The sequence below is a fragment of the Cygnus atratus genome, chromosome 5 (assembly GCF_013377495.2).
Source record: "Cygnus atratus isolate AKBS03 ecotype Queensland, Australia chromosome 5, CAtr_DNAZoo_HiC_assembly, whole genome shotgun sequence".
Classification (NCBI taxonomy): Eukaryota; Metazoa; Chordata; class Aves; order Anseriformes; family Anatidae; genus Cygnus; species Cygnus atratus.
Window position 1 is genome coordinate 48,036,429 of NC_066366.1, and position 19,476 is coordinate 48,055,904.

The 19,476-nt window shown below is 41.1% G+C and overlaps 1 protein-coding gene across 1 annotated transcript in view; it reads left to right on the forward strand.

The window, feature by feature from the left end:
- Positions 1–13,880, forward strand: part of KCNK13 (potassium two pore domain channel subfamily K member 13) — a 63,682-nt gene extending 49,802 nt beyond the window's left edge. The window contains exon 2 of the mRNA XM_035539650.2: positions 11,971–13,880. Coding sequence (XP_035395543.1) covers positions 11,971–12,863 — 893 coding nt within the window. The 3' untranslated portion in view covers positions 12,864–13,880. The remainder of the gene's footprint in view (positions 1–11,970) is intronic.
- The last annotated feature ends 5,596 nt before the right edge of the window (positions 13,881–19,476 follow it).

Here is a 19,476-nt window from a genome sequence, read left to right on the forward strand (position 1 = left end):
CATTTTCTTATTGTTCCTTTGACAAATGTGTTTATATCTTGGAGTTCAGGATATTGTACCTATTATAGCTGTAAGGAACAGTGTATATTTTACTTCTGAAAAGATATTATTTAGGTAACATTTGATGGTAAATTATCCAGAAAGATTACGACCATCTAATTATTTTCAGTCAGTGGTAACCAATCTGCTGCCCCACTGTGGGAGTTGAACACTGCTGTAGCTTGAGCTTGGCTCACATCTCTGTACCACAGTTTTGCCAAATTCTTTGAGATGTGCTGGCTCCCCCCCAGGGAGATGGGGAGAGGACTTAGGCGATGGGCTGGGTGTGTGGCAGGGCAGAGCCGTCCCCTGGCCATGGGTGAACAGACACCAGCACCTCCAGGCACCCCGAGGCCTTTGGGGCCCGCCATGTGCTCCGCGGGGAGAGGGAGGCCGCCAAACTACTGACAGCTTTGGTGAGCAATCAGGCTAGGCCAGAGATGGTGTCCCACCCACACGTACATCTTGACTACCTGTTGATATGAAATATTAAAATTCATAGCTAATGAAATAGTAAATACAGGTGTGTTAATAACATCGAGATGATGTAATTAAAATCAACGATTCTGTGTTTTAAGAATACATAAAAATTACACAAGCCTTTAAATGACTGTTCTACAAGTCATAAAAAGTAACCATAAAAAAATAGTAACAATGCTTTCTCAAAATTTAGCTGTGCTTTAGTGCTGTAGTAACACAGGGTGTACTAACTTACAAATCTATCATGGGATGATGGAAATTCATTGGGCATAGCACCTCAGGCTTCAAAAACTACATAAAAATTATAAAGGGAAACCAGGAGGTAGGTATAAAATATTTATAAGTGGAATTTATGATTGCAATGGAGCTGTAACAAGGCTGTGTGTACTTGTTACACAAGACCTGGCATGAACCTTAAATAAAATATAAACTTAATTACATAAAGCAGAATGGCAGAGTTCCCATGAATTATCTTACACCAAAAAAAAAACCCACCCTTAAAATAATGAAAATTACAGAGGCTGTCTCTCACAGAGTCATGTATTATTTAAGGACTTTGTAACTGAGGTATCAACAGACCCATAAAGACAGTGTCTATTAATATTGAATTTTTATTATATTTTACATCCAATGTTGTCCCTTTAGCATTTTTTTTATATAAGCCTCTTAGATTTCTTAAAAGTGGAAGCTTTTCTTAAGCTGTGTTTCTGTTCAGTGCAGAACATGTAGTTTATATATTTGAAATGAGAGAAGAATGGCAATAACAGGTACTCAACTCTCCAGACAGGTTTCAACAGTGACTCACTGTGAGCTAAACTCCACTGTGTTAAATACAGACATTGTATCATACACACTAACAAAACAAAACAAAACAAGCTTTCCTTCTGTTCTCCAAAACAAAATCACTGAAAACCCCAAGGTTTTGCTATTTTTGCCCTCAAAGTCCCATTCACACACTCATCATGACACTGATCTTCTACATCTGTGTTACAAGATTCGGTTTTCAGAAGGCTTTTCTCAGAGGCAAAGAAATGTTATGCACAATCACTTACACAGGTCTTTTATATCCTTGGTGTGTCACAGGCTGAACATGAGACTGGCCCCATCCTCAAAGCATATCTCCCTCCTTTCAGTTCTGCTGTTTTTGCACACTGGCACTGGTTTAAGAGCAAGCACCTTTGCCATGCTCATCTCTGTCTGCAGCACTACTGCTGGTGTTGTGTTCTTCAAAGGTTTTGGAAAATTATCATTTTGTTGAGAGACAAAAAAGAAATGCCACTGAATCACAATTTTAAGGCTTTATATAGTCACAGGCAATTCATTTTTCTGTTTTATTTTGCCTATGTTATCCAAACCAGCCAACATTCTTCCTCTGTTTTTGTTCTTGGTTTTGATTTTGGTTTGGTTTGTTTTTTTTGGATTTGTACATTATAGTTGTTCCCATTTCATAGTAACCTAGAATTTGAGTAATCATCTTCCAGTTTTGATATGTGTTTGGTCCAGGGAAGAGACCAAGCCACACGGGCCCCCTGACCTGCTCATTGAAAAAACCGGGGATGCCCTTTTCAGTCTTCACATCCAGGTCCATTTGTTCATCCTGTATGCACAGAAGACTGCCCAAGGAAGGTGTAGTTTGAATAGCTGTACTGGAAAGTTGGTGTGTGGATCGGTAAAGATGAGGAATTACAAAGCAGAAGAAAGTATGGTTTGGGCCATTCATTTAAGACTCCAGGGAGTATAGTCTGAAAGCCCCTGCTTTATCCCTGTCTAAATTTTTCTGAGCCTCTTTAGAATATGCATTGGTGTGGATGTTTTGGGGGGGACACACAGGTCTGGTGCATTAGCTGCACGGCAGGGTCCCTGGGGTCAAGCTTGTGTCCTGGGTCTCATTGTGCTCTTGTGCCTGGGTGTAAGGGGCAGAGCTGCCCTCATGCTGCCACAGGAAGGTTTTGAAACGTAGAGTCATAGAATGGTTTGGGTTGGAAGAGACCTTAAATACAGTCTAATTCCAATACACATACGCGTGCATATGTGTACCTAAGTGTGCATGTGTGCACACACGTGTGCATGGAGTGCACATCTTGGGGAAAGGCAGTCACTGAAGAGAAACCACTTTCTCTACCTCTCAAAGACAAGTAGAGAGTAAAGACATTAAAAGTTGTCTTTTAATCCTACCAAAATCTCATACAGCAGAGGAGCAGCAGGTTCCTTTTGACTTCAGAGAGAAGAGGGGGTTAAAGACAGAGAGGTCTGGGCCTAGTTTGAGTTTGGAAGGTGGTGGGGACATCTTGAGATCCCACCTTCTTTTGTTGGAGTCAGGCAGGGCATGCAGGTGGGTCTCAGGATAACCTGGCATTGTTGGCTTCACAGATCCAAGGACTCTGGTTACCCAAAACCTCAAGGTCAGCAGTCTCCTGAGCTCCAAGTGTGAGAGCCACACCAGAAGCTCCTGCATGCCATGAGTGTCTCAGGAACATGTATGAACCAACCTAGTAGAACCACAAGAAGGACTATTAAAACCAAGCTTCAATATTCTAGTTCTTTCCCATAGTAATTTTCCATGATTGTGGACAGCTAAGAATGATGTTTGAATAAGATAGGACAGTTCAGTTACTGGAATGAGTCAGACTCATTTACTGGTTTTACTGGTTGAACTCTTGCTACCATGAGCTGAAGGAAAAACTTTTCTACCATATGGTTTGGCCTCACTTCTTTGGAAGTAATTCAGTAGTCTTTGAAACAGTGGCAGTAGTGCTCTCTGCCAGGTTTGATGATTCTCCAGATAAGCTCAAGAGGGAAGAAATCTCAAGATACATGAGAAAGTGTAGCTTGTACTTGGGTAACTATATTTATAGCTTCATCAAAACATCTTATATCATTAATTTCAGCTTCAGTATTGCCCTTTAGGAATGGACTTACTCCTGCTAGGAGCTCTGCAGAAGGTCGCAATCTCTCTAAGTCTGCCTGAGCTGGATGCATGACACTGCAGATGTAGTCTGGCACAGAATGAAGCAGCAGCCACGCCACTCAGGGCAGGGTACCAGGTCACCGAGCAGCCGGTCACTCAGCATAGTGGTATATCTGCGGGTATGACTCAGCCCTAACAGCCCTGCAGGCATTTCCAGCTTTTACAGCTCCCCAGAGCGCTCAGGATGCCCAGGCAGGAGGTGCAGCACTCACAGGCACCAGGCACATCACGAAACAGAAGAACAGATAGCACAGAGCAGTGCTGCTATAGCCATACGTGCCCTGCGTTCCCAGCAGGCTGAGCCCTTCTCCACCATGTAGCTACCTGCACAAGAGAATACCATTGCCAATGAAATACATGCCATGGCACACCAGGCTGTCCCTGAGAAAATATTATTTCATTAAATAATTACTGCAGTAGCAGAAGGTTTCAGGACTCAGCTAGCTCATTTTTCCCCCTGTATTTAGAGAGAAGGTCAAGAAGTTGAAACAAGTGTTTCTGACAACGCGTGTGACTGTAGGTGTGTCACCACAGAAATGTATCTTTTTCTTCTCTTTTTGGGAAGGACTTTTTGTCCTCCTTCCTTTACAATACAGGACTCTGTTCTAAGCTTGCTGTCATAAGGGGAGTGATGTGAGATGGTTTGAGAGTGCTTTAGCTGTTCCTAGAAGAGTTCAGCTGGTGACAGGATTACTCCAGCAGAACTAGAGTTTTGCTAGGACTACTTATCCTGCTCAGAGAGCATAAGAATAAACTATTATGGCAGAAGTGAATTTTGCCACATTTCTGACACTGTAGGAACAGTACAGGACATTTTCTCAATAAAGTCTTTCAAGTACAGCTTCTCTTAGAGTTGTTTTTCCTGCCTCTCTTTTAGAGGCACACCATATCCTTACAGAAATAGCTCAGCACAGAATGTGTACTGGAAGAAAGGGGGTCAGCATCTTTGCAGTTATCCAGGACTTCCTGTATTTCTCTTATCTAATTACAGTTTTCTTAATCTCCTCATTGTAGTTGAATATCTTGGTCATATTTAGTTTGGTTTACACCTTTCCTGATCTTCAATCATTTCCTTGTGATTGTTCCACCGGTGAAATTCAGCATTTCCCCAGTGAGTCATGACCAAAGTAGAGCTGATAAAGTAAAACAAGGAAGAGAGTTAATCAAATAAACAGGAAATGCAATAGGAATATAGCCACAACACAAAGAGCTCTGATTGTAGGTTAAACTGGAAAGCCATTTCATGATGATATTTTTATTTCTAGCATCGCAATGACTCATTATTGTTGCTATAGTGTTACCCCCTCTTTCTGCCCGCTTCCTTTTTGTGGGGAAGGCAGTAGCAGCAAGCTGTACTTCTGAGAGCACACATTCAAAAAGGAAATGAAACCTCTCAGAAAAAAAAGAGGTATTTTGCAAGACAATAGAAAGACCCAATGTCATGATCCAAAATGAAGTGTAAAATCTATATGTCTGTCCTAGCCTTCCTACACACAAATTATATTTGGTGCACCAGGCTTCATTCATGAAGGATTAGGACTGATGAACAGTTTCTCATAGTCTTTCATAGCACCACGAGTACCAGGAAATGAAAACTGAAAGTTTAACTGGTATAACCTGTGAATGTCAGAAAATCCAGAATTAACATGTGTCAAACTGTGCACCACCAGGCAGAGGAATCAAGTGTGGTAATGACCTAGGGAGAAAACGCTTGCAGCAGTTGGTAGCTCTGGAGTAGTTTGCAACAGAAAAGATGAGATGAACCGACACTGGAGTAGACATCTGGATTCACCAAGGCCGTTTGCTGTGGCCTCCTGAGGACACCAGGGCAAGGGTGGCACAAGTCCCCTGGGCTGTGCCCTGTCAGGGGAACGGGATGGGATGGGGCAGGGTGAGAACGGCTGGGTGGGACCACTGCATAGCCTTGTCCTTGCGCCCAGCTTCTGGAGGTTGGTGCTTGTTATAATTTAGCTTTTCCAGATTTTCAAAGGCTGATAAACCAGGATATTGAAGAAAGAAAGTAGAGAAACTGGATATTTTGTAGGGTTGATTAATTATAGAAAGATAATGCCTGTTTCCTCTTGTATTTTGATATAAACCTGTTACTGTTAGATTGAGAACAACATTTGCTTAATATTGGTCAATATTCACCTTCTGTCAGATTATTCATCTTTAGGAGAGCTTCCTGTTGGACACAAGTCAAATTGACTATTGATAAGAATTACAGCTGCTTGCTTTTCTTTGGTTACCCTTATTACTCGCTTCAGGAAACCATGGAATATGATTATATTACACTGTCAATAGGTTTACGATTCTTCTATCATTCTTTTTCTTAAGTATCCCTATATCCTTTTGGAAAAGGCACACAATATACTCTGAACTTACAGGTGGATTTTAGAGCACTTTGAAATAACAATCTTTTAAGACAGAATTTTTGCTGCCAAGATGAAATCTGCAAAATTGTTTTGCGTAGGAGGTGTGTGGTGCTTTAGAAAATTTTTATTGACTCTGCTTGGAGTTTGAATTCCTTCCAACTTCTGCAAACGTAGCTCTGCTACAGAGAAATTCAGAATTAGCGTGTATATTCAGCAAACAAAACTGAATTTTTTTTTAAGCACTATTAAAAAAAATAATAATTGAAGGAAAATTGAAACTACAAGGAATGTAGTTGCTCAGTCTAGCTGAATAACATGAAATATAATATCAGGTTATAGTAATCAATGGATCATGGGACAGGCAAATCAGTCCTGTGCTGATTTCAGAATAGAAATTTGAAATTGGTACTTCTTCATTGCCATGCTGCCATACTTAGGATTTGTCATGCATATCTATCAATGCTAATAACAGTGCCATATCCACAGATACATCCAACAAATCCATTGAAACACTCTTCAGTAGTATAAAAACATTTGTTTCTTCCAACTCAAAATGATGTGATTTTCTCTTGATTGACTATAATCTTGATTTCCACATGAAATAACTCTTCTTCAAGAAATGTCACTCAACTTGTAAAATAAAGTTCATGAAATTTCATCAGCATCCCTCATACTATAAAAACTGTTTATCATTAGCAGTTTTTTTCCTGTGGTTGTTTCCTGTTTTTGTTTCTTCATCACAAGTAATCTCGTGTTTTCAAATAATCTCCAAGTGTCAGCCACTGCTTTTATTTCCTCTTTAATCTGATTTCATAATTTCATTCTGTATTTGCTTCTCAGTCTGCAGTTTAGCTTATTGCTCTTTCCCCGTTCAGCTGTATGGTTCAGACTGCTGTTCTAATTGCTCTCTAGGGCATTTCCCATCTATATATTTGCCACTGGTTTCTCCTCTATGTCTCATATCGGAATAATCTCTTACAAACTGTTAGGAGTGAAGTATTTCTTGCAGGACTTATAAAAGAACTCAGACATGAAATTGCTGCTTAACTAAGTGTGATTTATAACTTAAAATCATTTTTGGTGCAAGGAAAATAAAAAATAGCAAACACGACAACGGTTTTTAGAAAAGGCTACAAAGATGTTCCTGGGAGCCATAAGCCAGTAAGTCTGTCTTCCATAGGGGCACATTAGGATACTGTAAAGAAGAACATAGTTAGCAGGGATGTTCATAGAGATGATGGAGCTTTTCAAGAGGGAAGTCAGGTCTCACAAAAATTGCAGGTTACCTGGGCATTCAAAAAGCAGTCTCACAAATGCCCTCAGCAAAGTCTCTAAAGAAATAAATTTCTACTGGGATAAAAAGTCGTTTCCTATCATTGATAAATAACCATTAAAAAAAAAAGAAGAAGAAAAGTCTAGGTATCAATATTCGGTTTTTGAAAGGGAAGCACATTAACAGCAGGGTCTTCGAGGCTCTATGCTGCTACCTTTACATTTCAACAATCAGAAACAATGTAAGACGAGATAAATAGATAACATTTACGTAAGATAGAGAAGTATTCAGGATACGCAGCTATAAACTTCACTGTAAAGAACTGCAGGTGGATATCATATTACCGAATAACTAAGTAATAAAATGACAGATGAAATTCAGTGGTGACAAACACACAATAATGCACATGGAAAAAAATGCCTAATAGCAGCCAAATGCCCGTCACTTGTTGAGCAAGAAGTCTCATCCTCTGTTGGTAGGCCTCTAAAAATATCAGTTTGGTGGTCAACAGCAATTAAACAGACAACCAGGAATTACTATGAAACAGAGAGCAAAGCAGGACACATCAGTATGCCCTGCATGAATTCATAGAACTTTTACGTTGCAAGTACTGTGTATAGCCCTTGTCCTGCTCCTTTATCTCTGAAGGACTGTACTAAGGTAGAAAGAAACAAGCAAGGCAATGGGACCAGTAAGATGTCTTAGCAGACAGAAACTAAGGACTAAATACTGTAGAAGTCCTCAGACTGGAGAAGAAGTGGGAAAGAAAGAAACAACAGAAGTCTATAAACTCGGGCGGTGAAGGGAGAAAATGAGCAGAGAATGATTACAGCTAACAATGCAAAAGGTAGGAAGCCTGAAATGGATTGTCAGGTAGGAGGTTAGACAAAGATTTCTCTTCCACAAACCATAATTAAATTGTGGAACTTACTGCCTCAGGAGACCCAAAGCGTAAATGATTTGAAAGAGAATTTGACAAGATTGATGGAGAAATTATTAAATGTGATGTCCTGAAAGCCTCTAAATTGCTGATTCTTGGGAGGATATGCCAGGGAAAGATGACGCTATTCATACTTTCTTCTTTATTCACGCTTTCTTATATCCTTTCTCTGAGCATCACGCACCCAGCGCTGTCAGAGGCAGGGGTCTGACCCAATTCTGTGGCCCTGCAGCTTGGTGCTGCTCGCCCAGGCTCCCGCTGAAGTCCCCAGCCCCGGTGCAGCTGGCACCCCTCAGCTGACAGCCACGGCCTCACAATGGCAAAGAAATGCCGCGCAATGGCAAACAGCAGACCTGTGGGTTTCCTGGGACGGCACAGGGACCTGGGAAAGACAGCAGGCAGATCAATAGGTGTCCTACCCTTGTGCCGAGACTTCAGTTCCAAATTGATGTATTTCAGCTGCACAATTAATTATTTCGGCTTAGAAGTGCTGCCTCAATCAAGTGTGCCAGTCGTACTTCAGACACCTCGCGGCCCGTGTCCCTCTGGCTCAGTTTGGCACGCAGGCAGCACGCACAGGGAGTGTCACAGAGAGCCTTGCTTCTAGGGAGGCACCTGCCAGGCATTTTTTTTTTCACATTACATTTTGGAAAAAGAACAAAACAAAATTGCAGTATTTCAGTTTTAAGTGCTGTAGTGTTGCCCCAGACCTCATTCTCTTGGTCTATAACCAAATTACCAAAAAGGCATTTTGCAAGCAAAGCGGGGAATCAACACCTTTGGACCATTGCACTGTAGGGTATCTGAGGCAGAAGAGAGAGGATACGTATGTTTTTGTTCGCATCTCAATGAGCAGAGGTGGTGGATGGAGACACCTGCCTCAGGGCAGGCATCACTCCTCTCAGAGACGAACTTGCAGCCCCTCCGATGCTGAGTAACGTGCATGACCCCAGCACGCAGCCAACAGGCTTATTTTGGTGTCTTTTGGTTAGAGGGCAGGGTCTGATGTGAGAGCTTTCGCTGACCTAATGAAGGAACTCATTTAAGCCATAGGTCTTCATGCTTGGCACAGCACAGTATTGTCAGTAGTTTTACTACAACAAGAACGAATCCCATTATCACGCCTTTTTGTCCATGAATGAGCTTTATTTTTCCTTATATAAATTTGGAAACAAAAAAGAGAGAAGAAAAGCAAGGAAAGCAATTTATTTCCAGGTAGTGTTTGCAGAGCTGTTGTATTAAAAGGATTTTTGAAAACATTCATTTATTTAGTAGAGATCAGTGAGATTTCTGGCTTGATGGCCAGTGGAAAAATTGGGAAAAAATTTGACCTGAAGTTGTATTGGAAAAGATAATGAAACAAATAATGACAGTTTTGGTAGGTTTAATTTGACACAGTGAAATGCTGCATTACATTGTAAGATCATTAAGCTTTTAAAACTCTGAAATGTATTGCAATTATTTTTTTCTATTTGTTTTACTTCAAACTGAGAAATTTTAACCAAAAGGTGACCGATCTTTTGAAATGAAAAGTTTTACCACCGAAATACCAAAAGAAAACAGTCCCTTTCATTTCAACTAGTTCAGCCTTTTACCATTTTGCACTCTTGCATTTCTTTGTTGAAACAATTCACCAAATTTACTTGGATTTAAGAATAATTTCAAACACCCCAAGAGTCCGTTTGGAGAAAAAATTACTTACTGCCAGGCAAGTCCTAGTCTATAATACAATATACCAGATTAATCTTAGCTGTGATAGTCAAAGTTCAACAGACTTAGTGTCGTCCAGTACTTGTAAATACAAGACATTTCAAGAATTAACATTATTTCCATGACTAAAAGCTTTTGACAAATGGTCTTAAAAGGGAAGTGCTTCTAAAATTAGTATCTTTATTGTAATACTGCTTTTAGGTTTTCCGTTTTAGTGCTTCTTTGGAAATGTTAGCATTGATTGCTTCATATTGAGATTTGTAAACAGAGAAGTGAACTTAAAAAATACATTTTCTCTAGAAGGTTAAAGCAGCTGAAGAGGAGGAACTGGCACCGGACAGAGCCACGCTCAGGCTCACTGTCTCTCTGGATCAATGTTCTGCATTTTGGCGTATTTATAGCGCACTGTCCCTTTCTTCCCGTGCCTGTTTGGGTGCCTTTGTGAAGCCTTTGCTGGTGGGTCTTTGCCCAGGCAGATCTGAGCTCAGAGACAACTGAACCCGAGCCCCTGGTGAGAGGTGCCCACGGGTAGGGACGAAGCAGCCGAAGGCATAACGCCACGCTGCAGGCGTGAGCACCGTTTGCCATAAATGCATCTCTCTTGCCAGGGCTTTTACTGTACAACATCTGGCACACGTGCTGGTCCCTGCTGCTGGTCACCTTGTGCCAGAGGCTGCCCAGCTTTCCATCTCTGCCCAGCCTGGATGTGGCAGCGCTCCCCTACCTCCCCGCCGCTGCTTTGGGCAGATCCCACCGGCTGCAGAGGTTCCCCTTGTCTGTCGGTCTTTGCGTGTCTGTCCACAGGGTGGAGGTCATGACTTGCATATAACAGGCTGCGCAGAAAATAAGTCAGCATCAGAACTAGGATTAGAGACGGATCGGTTCAAGGAGAAGGAGGGGAAAGCAGGTGGATGGAAAGATCTGTGTGCCAGGAGGAACAACAGCAAAAAGCTGTCATGAAGAACATTTTGTCGGGGTGATTTCTCTATTGCCCTCTTTCCCACAACACAGAGCAGCAGCCCAGCTCCCTCCAGCAGAGAAATTTGACAAGGAGGCTGGAGCCTCCTCCAGGTCCCGTGGAAGCTGGGGTTTGGGGAGTACGTCTCAGAGGGACACTGCTCAGCAGGACAGGAGTCATGCAGAGGGGTGAGGACAGGGGCTGTCACTTAAACATGCAGGAGCAGAAGCAGTGTCTGAGAGGGGTCTGTGCTGGTAGCAGGTCTCCAGTGGTGGGAGGAGGAATGCACTTCGGAGCTTTGGGAAACACGGCCTCTTCACACTGCAGTTGTCTATCTTCCAAGCACAAATGTGTCACGCTTCAAATACAATTTCCTTTATTTTCCAGAGCCTAATTATTTTATAATTAGCATCTCACAATTGCAAAGAGAGGGAAACAAATAACTCTGTCTCTTGTCCAACATGATTTTGCTGTTCCCTACCTGATTGGCTTAATTGATGAGTTATTTCATCCCTTATTAATCTTCTCCAGACTCCAATAAAACAGCAGCAAACTTATTTATCATGCATATTACTCTAATTTGCTCAGTGTTGTTCTGGACATGCTTATTCGCTTTTTATTCTTTAGTAATCTCCTGTTAAAACAAGTAGGTCTTATCAATAGTTCTAACCAAAACAAAGTTGCTATTTGCAAGCTGTAGGAAGGAAGGGAGATAAGGGAAACCTGAAGCTCCTCTGACCTGAGAAATCCCTCGACAGGGAATGAAACCAGAGGAGATATTTCTTAAGTCCCAAATACAGATTTGAGCTGTGGAGCAGGATGCAGACAAACAAGAAAACTTCATCAGATCGGATCCCCTGTGCAGAACAGCATCAGAGAGAAGGAGCGAGTGTGATAACCCTGAGCCTAGAAATGAAGCAAGCTACAATGGGGAACAGAGGGAGCCTACCAACCAGATGAAAATCCAGACCTTCACTAACCTCTGTTTTGTTTCCTTTGTGTTTTCTCTTGCTCTTTGTTTCATTCTGCATGAACTTCCTTCCCCTTGCTGCAGGGAAAAGGTGAGCCTCAAGCAGGTAACAGTCTAGGAGAAAGACCTCTGTCTCCTACCGAGCTGAGCTGTGCCACAGGGATTTGCTGCCAGTTCCTCTGACTAGCCTGTGACAAAACTTCTGATGTGATAACTAAAGGCTTATTTTTAAAAAACCCTTCTGTTTTGTCTTCCAGGGTTTGGCATGACCACCCCAGCCACTGTCGGAGGCAAAATTTTTCTGATATTTTATGGCCTTATAGGATGTGCAGGGACCATCTTGTTCTTTAACCTGTTCCTGGAGCGCCTGATCACCGTCATAGCCTATGTCATGAAGTCCTGCCACGAGAGACAGCTGAGGAGGAAGGGCGTCCTCCCTCACGACGGCCGGCGGGGCTCGGGGACCTCAGAGGCGGACAGCCTGGCAGGCTGGAAGCCCTCGGTGTACTACGTCATGCTGATTTTATGTGTAGCATCACTCATCATCTCCTGCTGTGCCTCTGCAATGTACACACCAATTGAAGGGTGGAGTTACTTTGACTCGCTTTACTTCTGCTTCGTGGCCTTCAGCACCATCGGTTTTGGTGATCTGGTCAGCAGCCAAAACACCCAGTATGAGAGCCAGGGCCTTTACCGCTTTGGCAATTTTGTCTTCATACTCATGGGGGTTTGCTGCATCTATTCCTTATTTAACGTGATCTCTATTGTCATCAAACAATCCATAAACTGGATACTGAAGAAGCTGGACTGCAGGTGCTGCCATAGATGCCAAAGAAAATTATTTCGGTCACGGAGGAACGTGGTAATGCCGGGGAACATGCGCAGCCGGAGAAACATCTCCATCGAGACTGACATTGTCAACGAGAGCGACACAGATGGGCGCCGGCTGTCAGGAGAGATGATCTCCATGAAAGACTTCCTGGCCTCCAATAAAGTGTCACTGGCCATCATGCAGAAACAGCTGTCGGAAACTGCCAATGGCTACCCGAGGCAAATGAGCACCAATTCAAAGCAAAATGGATTCTCTGGTGGGGTTGGAGCCCTAGCAATTATGAATAACAGACTGGCAGAGACCAGTGTGGACAGGTAAAACAGTAACAGAAATACCAGTGACACAGCGTGAAGCATTTCAGCACATACAGAAACAACATGCATCGAATGGAAGTAGCGAGGGAGAGTGTCGCCAGAGGGTGGGCTGCACGTGAAGAGCTTACCTTCTGTTGGCAGACCTCTCACACACATTTTTTGGGCTGCCACTTAATATCTTGGCTCTTTGAATTGCACCAGTGTCGGCCTTCCTTCTTCCCTTTCTTTCCCTTCTTTCCATGCCTCAAACAGACTACTGCAGGAGAAATTCTGTTTAGCCTTCAGATCAATTTTCCATGTCCTGTGCTTCTCCGTTTATGTGAAATACAGATTTCAGGATAAAAAATCTGTGGTACTGGAAGAAATCAAGAGTGTCTTCTGGACACATACTTAATTCAATGATTGTTTTGAGCTTTCTGTCTTACACTTTTCATAAGTGTTTTCTGAAGGTAGTTTATCTGAGACCAAAAGAGGAATCATTATAAGCCTTTTTCTGTCCTTCTACAGATTTAATTTAATGGAATAGAAAAACAAACTATTTTCTTTTAAATATCACTCCTTAACATGTATTCCTCTTGTGAAACATCTAGGCTTGAAAAGCCAGGTTCTGCTGCACTAAAAATGTATAGATCTGGAGCGATTCTCTGACAGTCAGTAGAAGAACTCTGGAGCTATTGTGATGTGAATGAGAGGAGAATTTGACCTTTAGAATTTGATTTAGTTTTCGCTTTAAAAGGATACTGTCAAAAGAGATAGAATAAAAAATTACCTTACTTTTGTTTTCTTCTGTTTGCAAAACATGATTTTTTTTCTAGGCTACTTTTCCTTCTAGAATTGAATCACTGTGGTTTTCTGTTTCAAAAATTGAAAAAATCACCATACTGACAAGTTGTATGAATTATTCCACAATAAAGACCATGGACTTTTACAAGTTTCTGTCCGTATTATGCTCAACTTTGACTGAAGCAGTTCAACATCAACATTATGTAATGCAACTAGTAACTGGGTTTACAGAGCAGGCTTTTTAGCAGGCAATTAGATTGCTGTGCCAACATTCACCACATTATTATAAGTGACTGTGATCACAAAATCACTTTGGCAATGTCCTTTTTACCTCTCATGTAATTCTTCACCTGTTTTCTGGCATTCATTAATGATAATTACAGGGTCTTGATTAGGGAAATAAAAAATGTTTAACTCGTTTTTCTCAATGAAATGCTCTGAGTGTTCATTATCACTAGAAAGGAGACTTCAATGAGAAGCATAATAACAGCACGAAGAAAATGAAAACAGGAGACTAGGTGATCTTTAATGACAGTGAAATCACGCTTTCTATTAGATAACTGGAGAAAAAAGGGATGAAATTAACATAAACTCTAGCAAGAATTTAAGGAAGTCTGGGCTGAATTCCAGTTTCTTCTTTCACCATGCAGTGCATTAAAGCTGAGCACTATATGAGAGTGTAAACAAGCAGAATGGGTCACAAAGGACCTGAGCCAATTCTCCCTGAAGAGAATAGTACATGCATCAGGACTGAATGTTTTCTCACTTCTGTTAGCAAGAAAACCTTTCAGAATACTACAGTTTTTAGGCAACACCCCTATGTAGTTCTTAATTTCTCTCATGTGGAACAATGCAGATAGCTTCTTCAGTTTAACTTGTATTACAAAATAATATCATATTCTTCATTCTGCCCAGAAACTCTTTTATTTAGGTTCCTAATACTACAGGATAACATTTTAACACTCGTTTTAAGCAATATTTGAATTTGAAAAGAAAAACATACCACTTGGAATCCTTTCCTGTGATACAGCAAAACCAGAGATTAGATTAAAAAACTGCACTTAATGAGTGAAAGGAATTGCAAGCTCTTCCTGACATGTTACAGTTAAAATATCCTGATTAAAGGTGAAATCCTGCTGTCCTCAGTTGCAAGGAGAGCTTCAAACTGCAGTCAGTAGTCAAAAGTCTGGTGTCAACTCACCTGTGCAGCAGCAAAATATCCCTAATGGTACCCCCCACATTAGCATTCATGTGAAATTGAAATCAGCTCACAAACCTTAACTTTGGTGAGAAGAGCAGTCTGATTTGTCACTGGAGGGAGGGGAGGTGTTACATATTTTCAAAAAATGCTACTGAGATGTTTTAGACATATTATAGTACCCAAGATCTATTATGTTGTTACAATTTTTTTTTATCCCAAAATTTTCTGTCTCAACCTTACTGAATAAAAAGACTTGCATATAAAAAGAAAAAAGTTCTGCTCTGAAGTCTTCTTTCTGATTTCATTCAGCAATGCCTCTGTTCACTGCCTGCACCCTAAGATTTCATTGTTACAGAAGTATTTCTCATGCTGCCAACTATCAGATATAATTTAGGACTTGGCCCATTGCTTAAGCAGAGATCTCATCCTGGTCAGAACAGCCACGGTCTTGAAAAGTGCAGTTTACTTCTCCATTTGTGCTAGTTATAAGTTCTTAGTTGCAAATGTCAGATTTTGCTGAGCACTGTAGATAGAAGTTAATCCCTTTCCCTGACGATCCAGGCAATACCCCATTAGCCTCTTAGACAAATAACCAAAACATGTGAGCTTCCTGAGTCCATTTATTCTATCGTTCTGCGTCATCATTAATGAAAGATCTGGCTTACATATAGGATTTTAGCCTCCATCCTTCCATACCTAATTAGCTTTCAAATTTGGTTCTGGAAGTCTAAGCAGTACACAGTGAGACAACTAAAATAATATTTGAGGCAACATTCATAGCAAATAGGTGAAAAGAATTGAAGGTGAGAGGAATACGTATATACTGATGGAAATAGGTAAAACATTAAAATCTGCACCATCAATTCTGCAGAGATATTTAGCTTTCAGAACATGACACATCCCAGGAGTGGATCATTAGGAGGTGGTTTCCATTGCTCCCAAAACCAATTATACTGCTCCTTTCCATTCTTGGTGATACCGACCGCTGGTTGCCCATCACCACAGAGGAATCTTTATCAGATTCAATAGGTCTGAAAACATCTATGGTTATGAAAGCAAGGCAATAAAATGCAGTCTCAACCAAGTGGCTTGGTCAAGGCTGAGTGAGATTTTTGGTGTGCACAAGCTCTGCCTTTCTTCATCAGCCCCAACCTTCTGCTCTCTCAAGCTCTGGCTTTCTCATGACCAGAGCCTGCCAGTTGCAAGACAACCTATAGTTGTTTTGTGGTCTGGTTTCATGTCCACTGAAGATAAAGAGGGAATAAGTGCGCTAATTTTGTCTAATCACCTCTGTTCAGATGTGAATTGCCGTTCCAGAGATGAAGGGCTGGTACATTCTGTAACCATGCCATCTTCTATCATGAAGTCATGCTGTCCCCGAAACACCTCTGACTTTGTAAGAAGCCATGCAGAATGCTTTCCTTGGATGGCCAGAGGAATTCTAGGAGAATATTAGGGATTTAAAAAGAAGACCTCAAGTTTGGAAAGGGAAAATTTTGACTCTGGTCCAATGGTACTACTATAGTTGTTTTTCTAAAGATATTGGACAGAAATCCTCAAAAGCTCAGTTCATAATGTAGCATCAGGATTTTAAAGACATCGAATATGTGGAGATGTAAGCATACATGTGCCAAGAAAGCAAAATTTGTTACAAAAGTGCCAAATGCCCATCCTGTGTAAAAAATAAAATACAACAAATATACAGGAAACATCACATTTCTTGCAAATGAAAGCAGTGATGAGGAAGTAAAGGAAATAATGTCAAGCAGCCAAGGATCTATTTTCAAAGCTAATTTAAATATTAATTCTGTATTGCTTAGAACTAAAATATCAGTTGGCAAGACATAAACCTTTCAAAATTACCGAGTTTCCTCATTGCCTGATATGAATTTGCGTTACGGCTCGAGATGTGGGCTTTATTTTTTTAATGCAAAAATGTTTCTCTGAAAATCTTGGATGTACCGAGGCTCTGAATCTGCAATTAAAAGGTCAGGAGTACCTCTAAAGCCACTGGATTAAATAGCAAGTTGCAGGCTAGAAGATTGAAACTGATACTCCTTAATAAATTAACTTTTTTTGAAAGTTGGGTTTATAGTTATGCCACACTGTAATAATATTAGTATTGTAAATTATCATTATTGCACAATAAAAGGAAATATTTAATGCTAAGGAAAATACGATCAAATAGCTTAAGTAAAGGTAGCTCTCAGGTTTTTTTGGACAGTCTTAGGTTTTGTAAAATTTTTTCATTGATTGCTTTGCTGTGTGGGTAGGTAGGCATTGAAAGAGTTACACTTATTTATCCCTGCAAAGGGCACAGTCCTGTGTTTACAAGGATATGAATAGGCTTTTCAAAGGCATCTAGTTCCTGCTGAAAGTCAGTTTACCTCCTGCCACGCTTTGACTTTCAGCAGAAGTTAGGTACCCAGTTCCCTTAGGCAATTTCAGAACCCCAGCCATGTTTTAGGTCTTGAATCTAAGCTGCCCTGACAGTGTCCCTGAAAAGTTCAGACACTCGGAGCAAGGTTTTGGTGCTGCTGCACAGTAATAGCTGAATGCATTTATTTAAAAGCCTTTTATGGTGAATGCTTTGCATCTACCCAACAGCACAAGCAATGTTTACAGTTTGCTTGATTTAATCTTGGCCTCTGCCAGTTTAATTACATTTGACACATTTAGAAATTGAATAGGAAACAGGAGGTTGGGCTGAGCATGAAGAACAAACTGGCTCCATTTCTTAGACTGCATTAATCAAGAGAAAGAGGTCAGGTTGGGGGAGAAGCTTTCTGATTAACATTGCATTTGAATAAATTTCCTCTAGAGGTGGAGGGTGTTAAGTTGTTTGGATGACTCCTCTCCTACGGCTGCGGAAGGGGAGCTGTTTGCTGTGACCTGCCAATGCCTCCACTTGTGGAACAGCAGCTCAGCTTACATCTTTTCTTATTTTGACTTAGTTTACTAAAAATTGGCTAGTGCTGTAATTCCTTGGACTCCTTCAAGAAGTAGTAAAATTATTTTGTAAAATTTTGTGTACAAGCTGTGGAGAATCACCAAGTGTTGTCTTTCCACTGGGCAGACAATACTGCTGAATATACCAATCTGTCTATTTGAGAGCTTTCATGGTAGTGTTTTGCTTAATCCAGGAAATAAGAATACAATTCCTTCCCTCTTCCCTATTTTCTAAGCATCTCTTGGCAACAATGCCTACACAACACTCTGTGCTTACTGCCTAAAAGGTCATATTTCACTAGGAAAATTAAAGCCATTGCTCACAGCCCTATTCTTTATCAGATTCAACAGACGCACAGCGTAAACACAAGGAATGACTCTTCAGGTCCAGGTAGACAGAAGCTTTTTGAAATGGCCCATGTTTATAGAACTGTTTCATGTGACACCAGAGAAAAACCCAGTCACTGCAGACATTTGAAAGCTTAAAGAAATATAAGAACAATATTACGGAATAGAAACACTAATTTATATTTTGTTTTTCTTAGTTCTGCTCTAATATTTTCCTACAGTTTTCATGATTTGAAATTATTTACGATAACACAGAATATAAGAATATACGTTCACTAAGATTTTGAGGCAAGTGAGATTTGTTTAAAATGAAATACCCTTTTTCTCAGTCTGCCTAGCATTTTATAAAGGGAAAGGTTGATTAAAAGAAGAATTAATGGGCTTACTTTCCAAGCAAGTGTGCCAGTTTCTGGATTCCAAATGGATTTCCTATTAGGTGTCCATGCAGAAGCTACTAGAGAGAGGCAAGGTGCCCTAGATTTCAAACTTTATCTTGGGGAAATACCTTTCAAAGCTAGTCTGCCTTTCAAAGCAATGGAATGCTGCCAGTCCTTTCTGTTTGTGGTCTTATCTGAGACAACTTAACCTTGCACTTTATTACCTTTAGAAGGAAAGGATGTACATGAAGAAAAATGAAAATAACCTTAAATAACCTTAAAATGTACATGCTTGGAGCTGCTAAAATCCTCTCCATTTTGTTAATTTGACATTCGTGTCAGAGTTTAATTTCTCCAGCTCACCAAAGAGGTTTAGTCTCACTAGTGAATAGTCACAGTTCAAATCAACTTTCAAGTTGCATTTTCCCATCTGTTTTAAATGCTGGAAATGAGACGGTGATCTGAAGAGTGGCACTGTGCTACGCCTGTTAGAATTAAAAAAGCCGGGGTCCCCAGTGCTCAGATCCACGTGGCAGGCAGGAGACACTCTGGGACCATTACAGACCAAATTGCTGCAGCAGAGGCGATCGCTGGCTACTAGCCCCCGGGTGTTGTATCGTCTGCATCCTGTGCGTGGGGCCAGAGTAAACAGAGATAATGCTCTCCAGAAGCACCAGTTCAGAAATTCACTGGATAATTTAGGCTGGTAGGGGCCTCTGGATACCATCCAGCCCAAACCCCTGTTCAAAGCAGGTCCAGATAGCTCCTGCCCATCTCACTGCCCATCTCGCCTATTATGCAGCTGGGCGATCCTGGTTCTGCATGTAGCACTCAGTGTGTCCTGGAAGTGCCCTTCTCCATGAAAAACTGACCACCTTCCCCTCGAAAAGGAAGTGACAACCCTTCCTCTGTAGCTATTGCATTTGGGAAAATGCTTAGCTCTAGGTTAAACACATTTC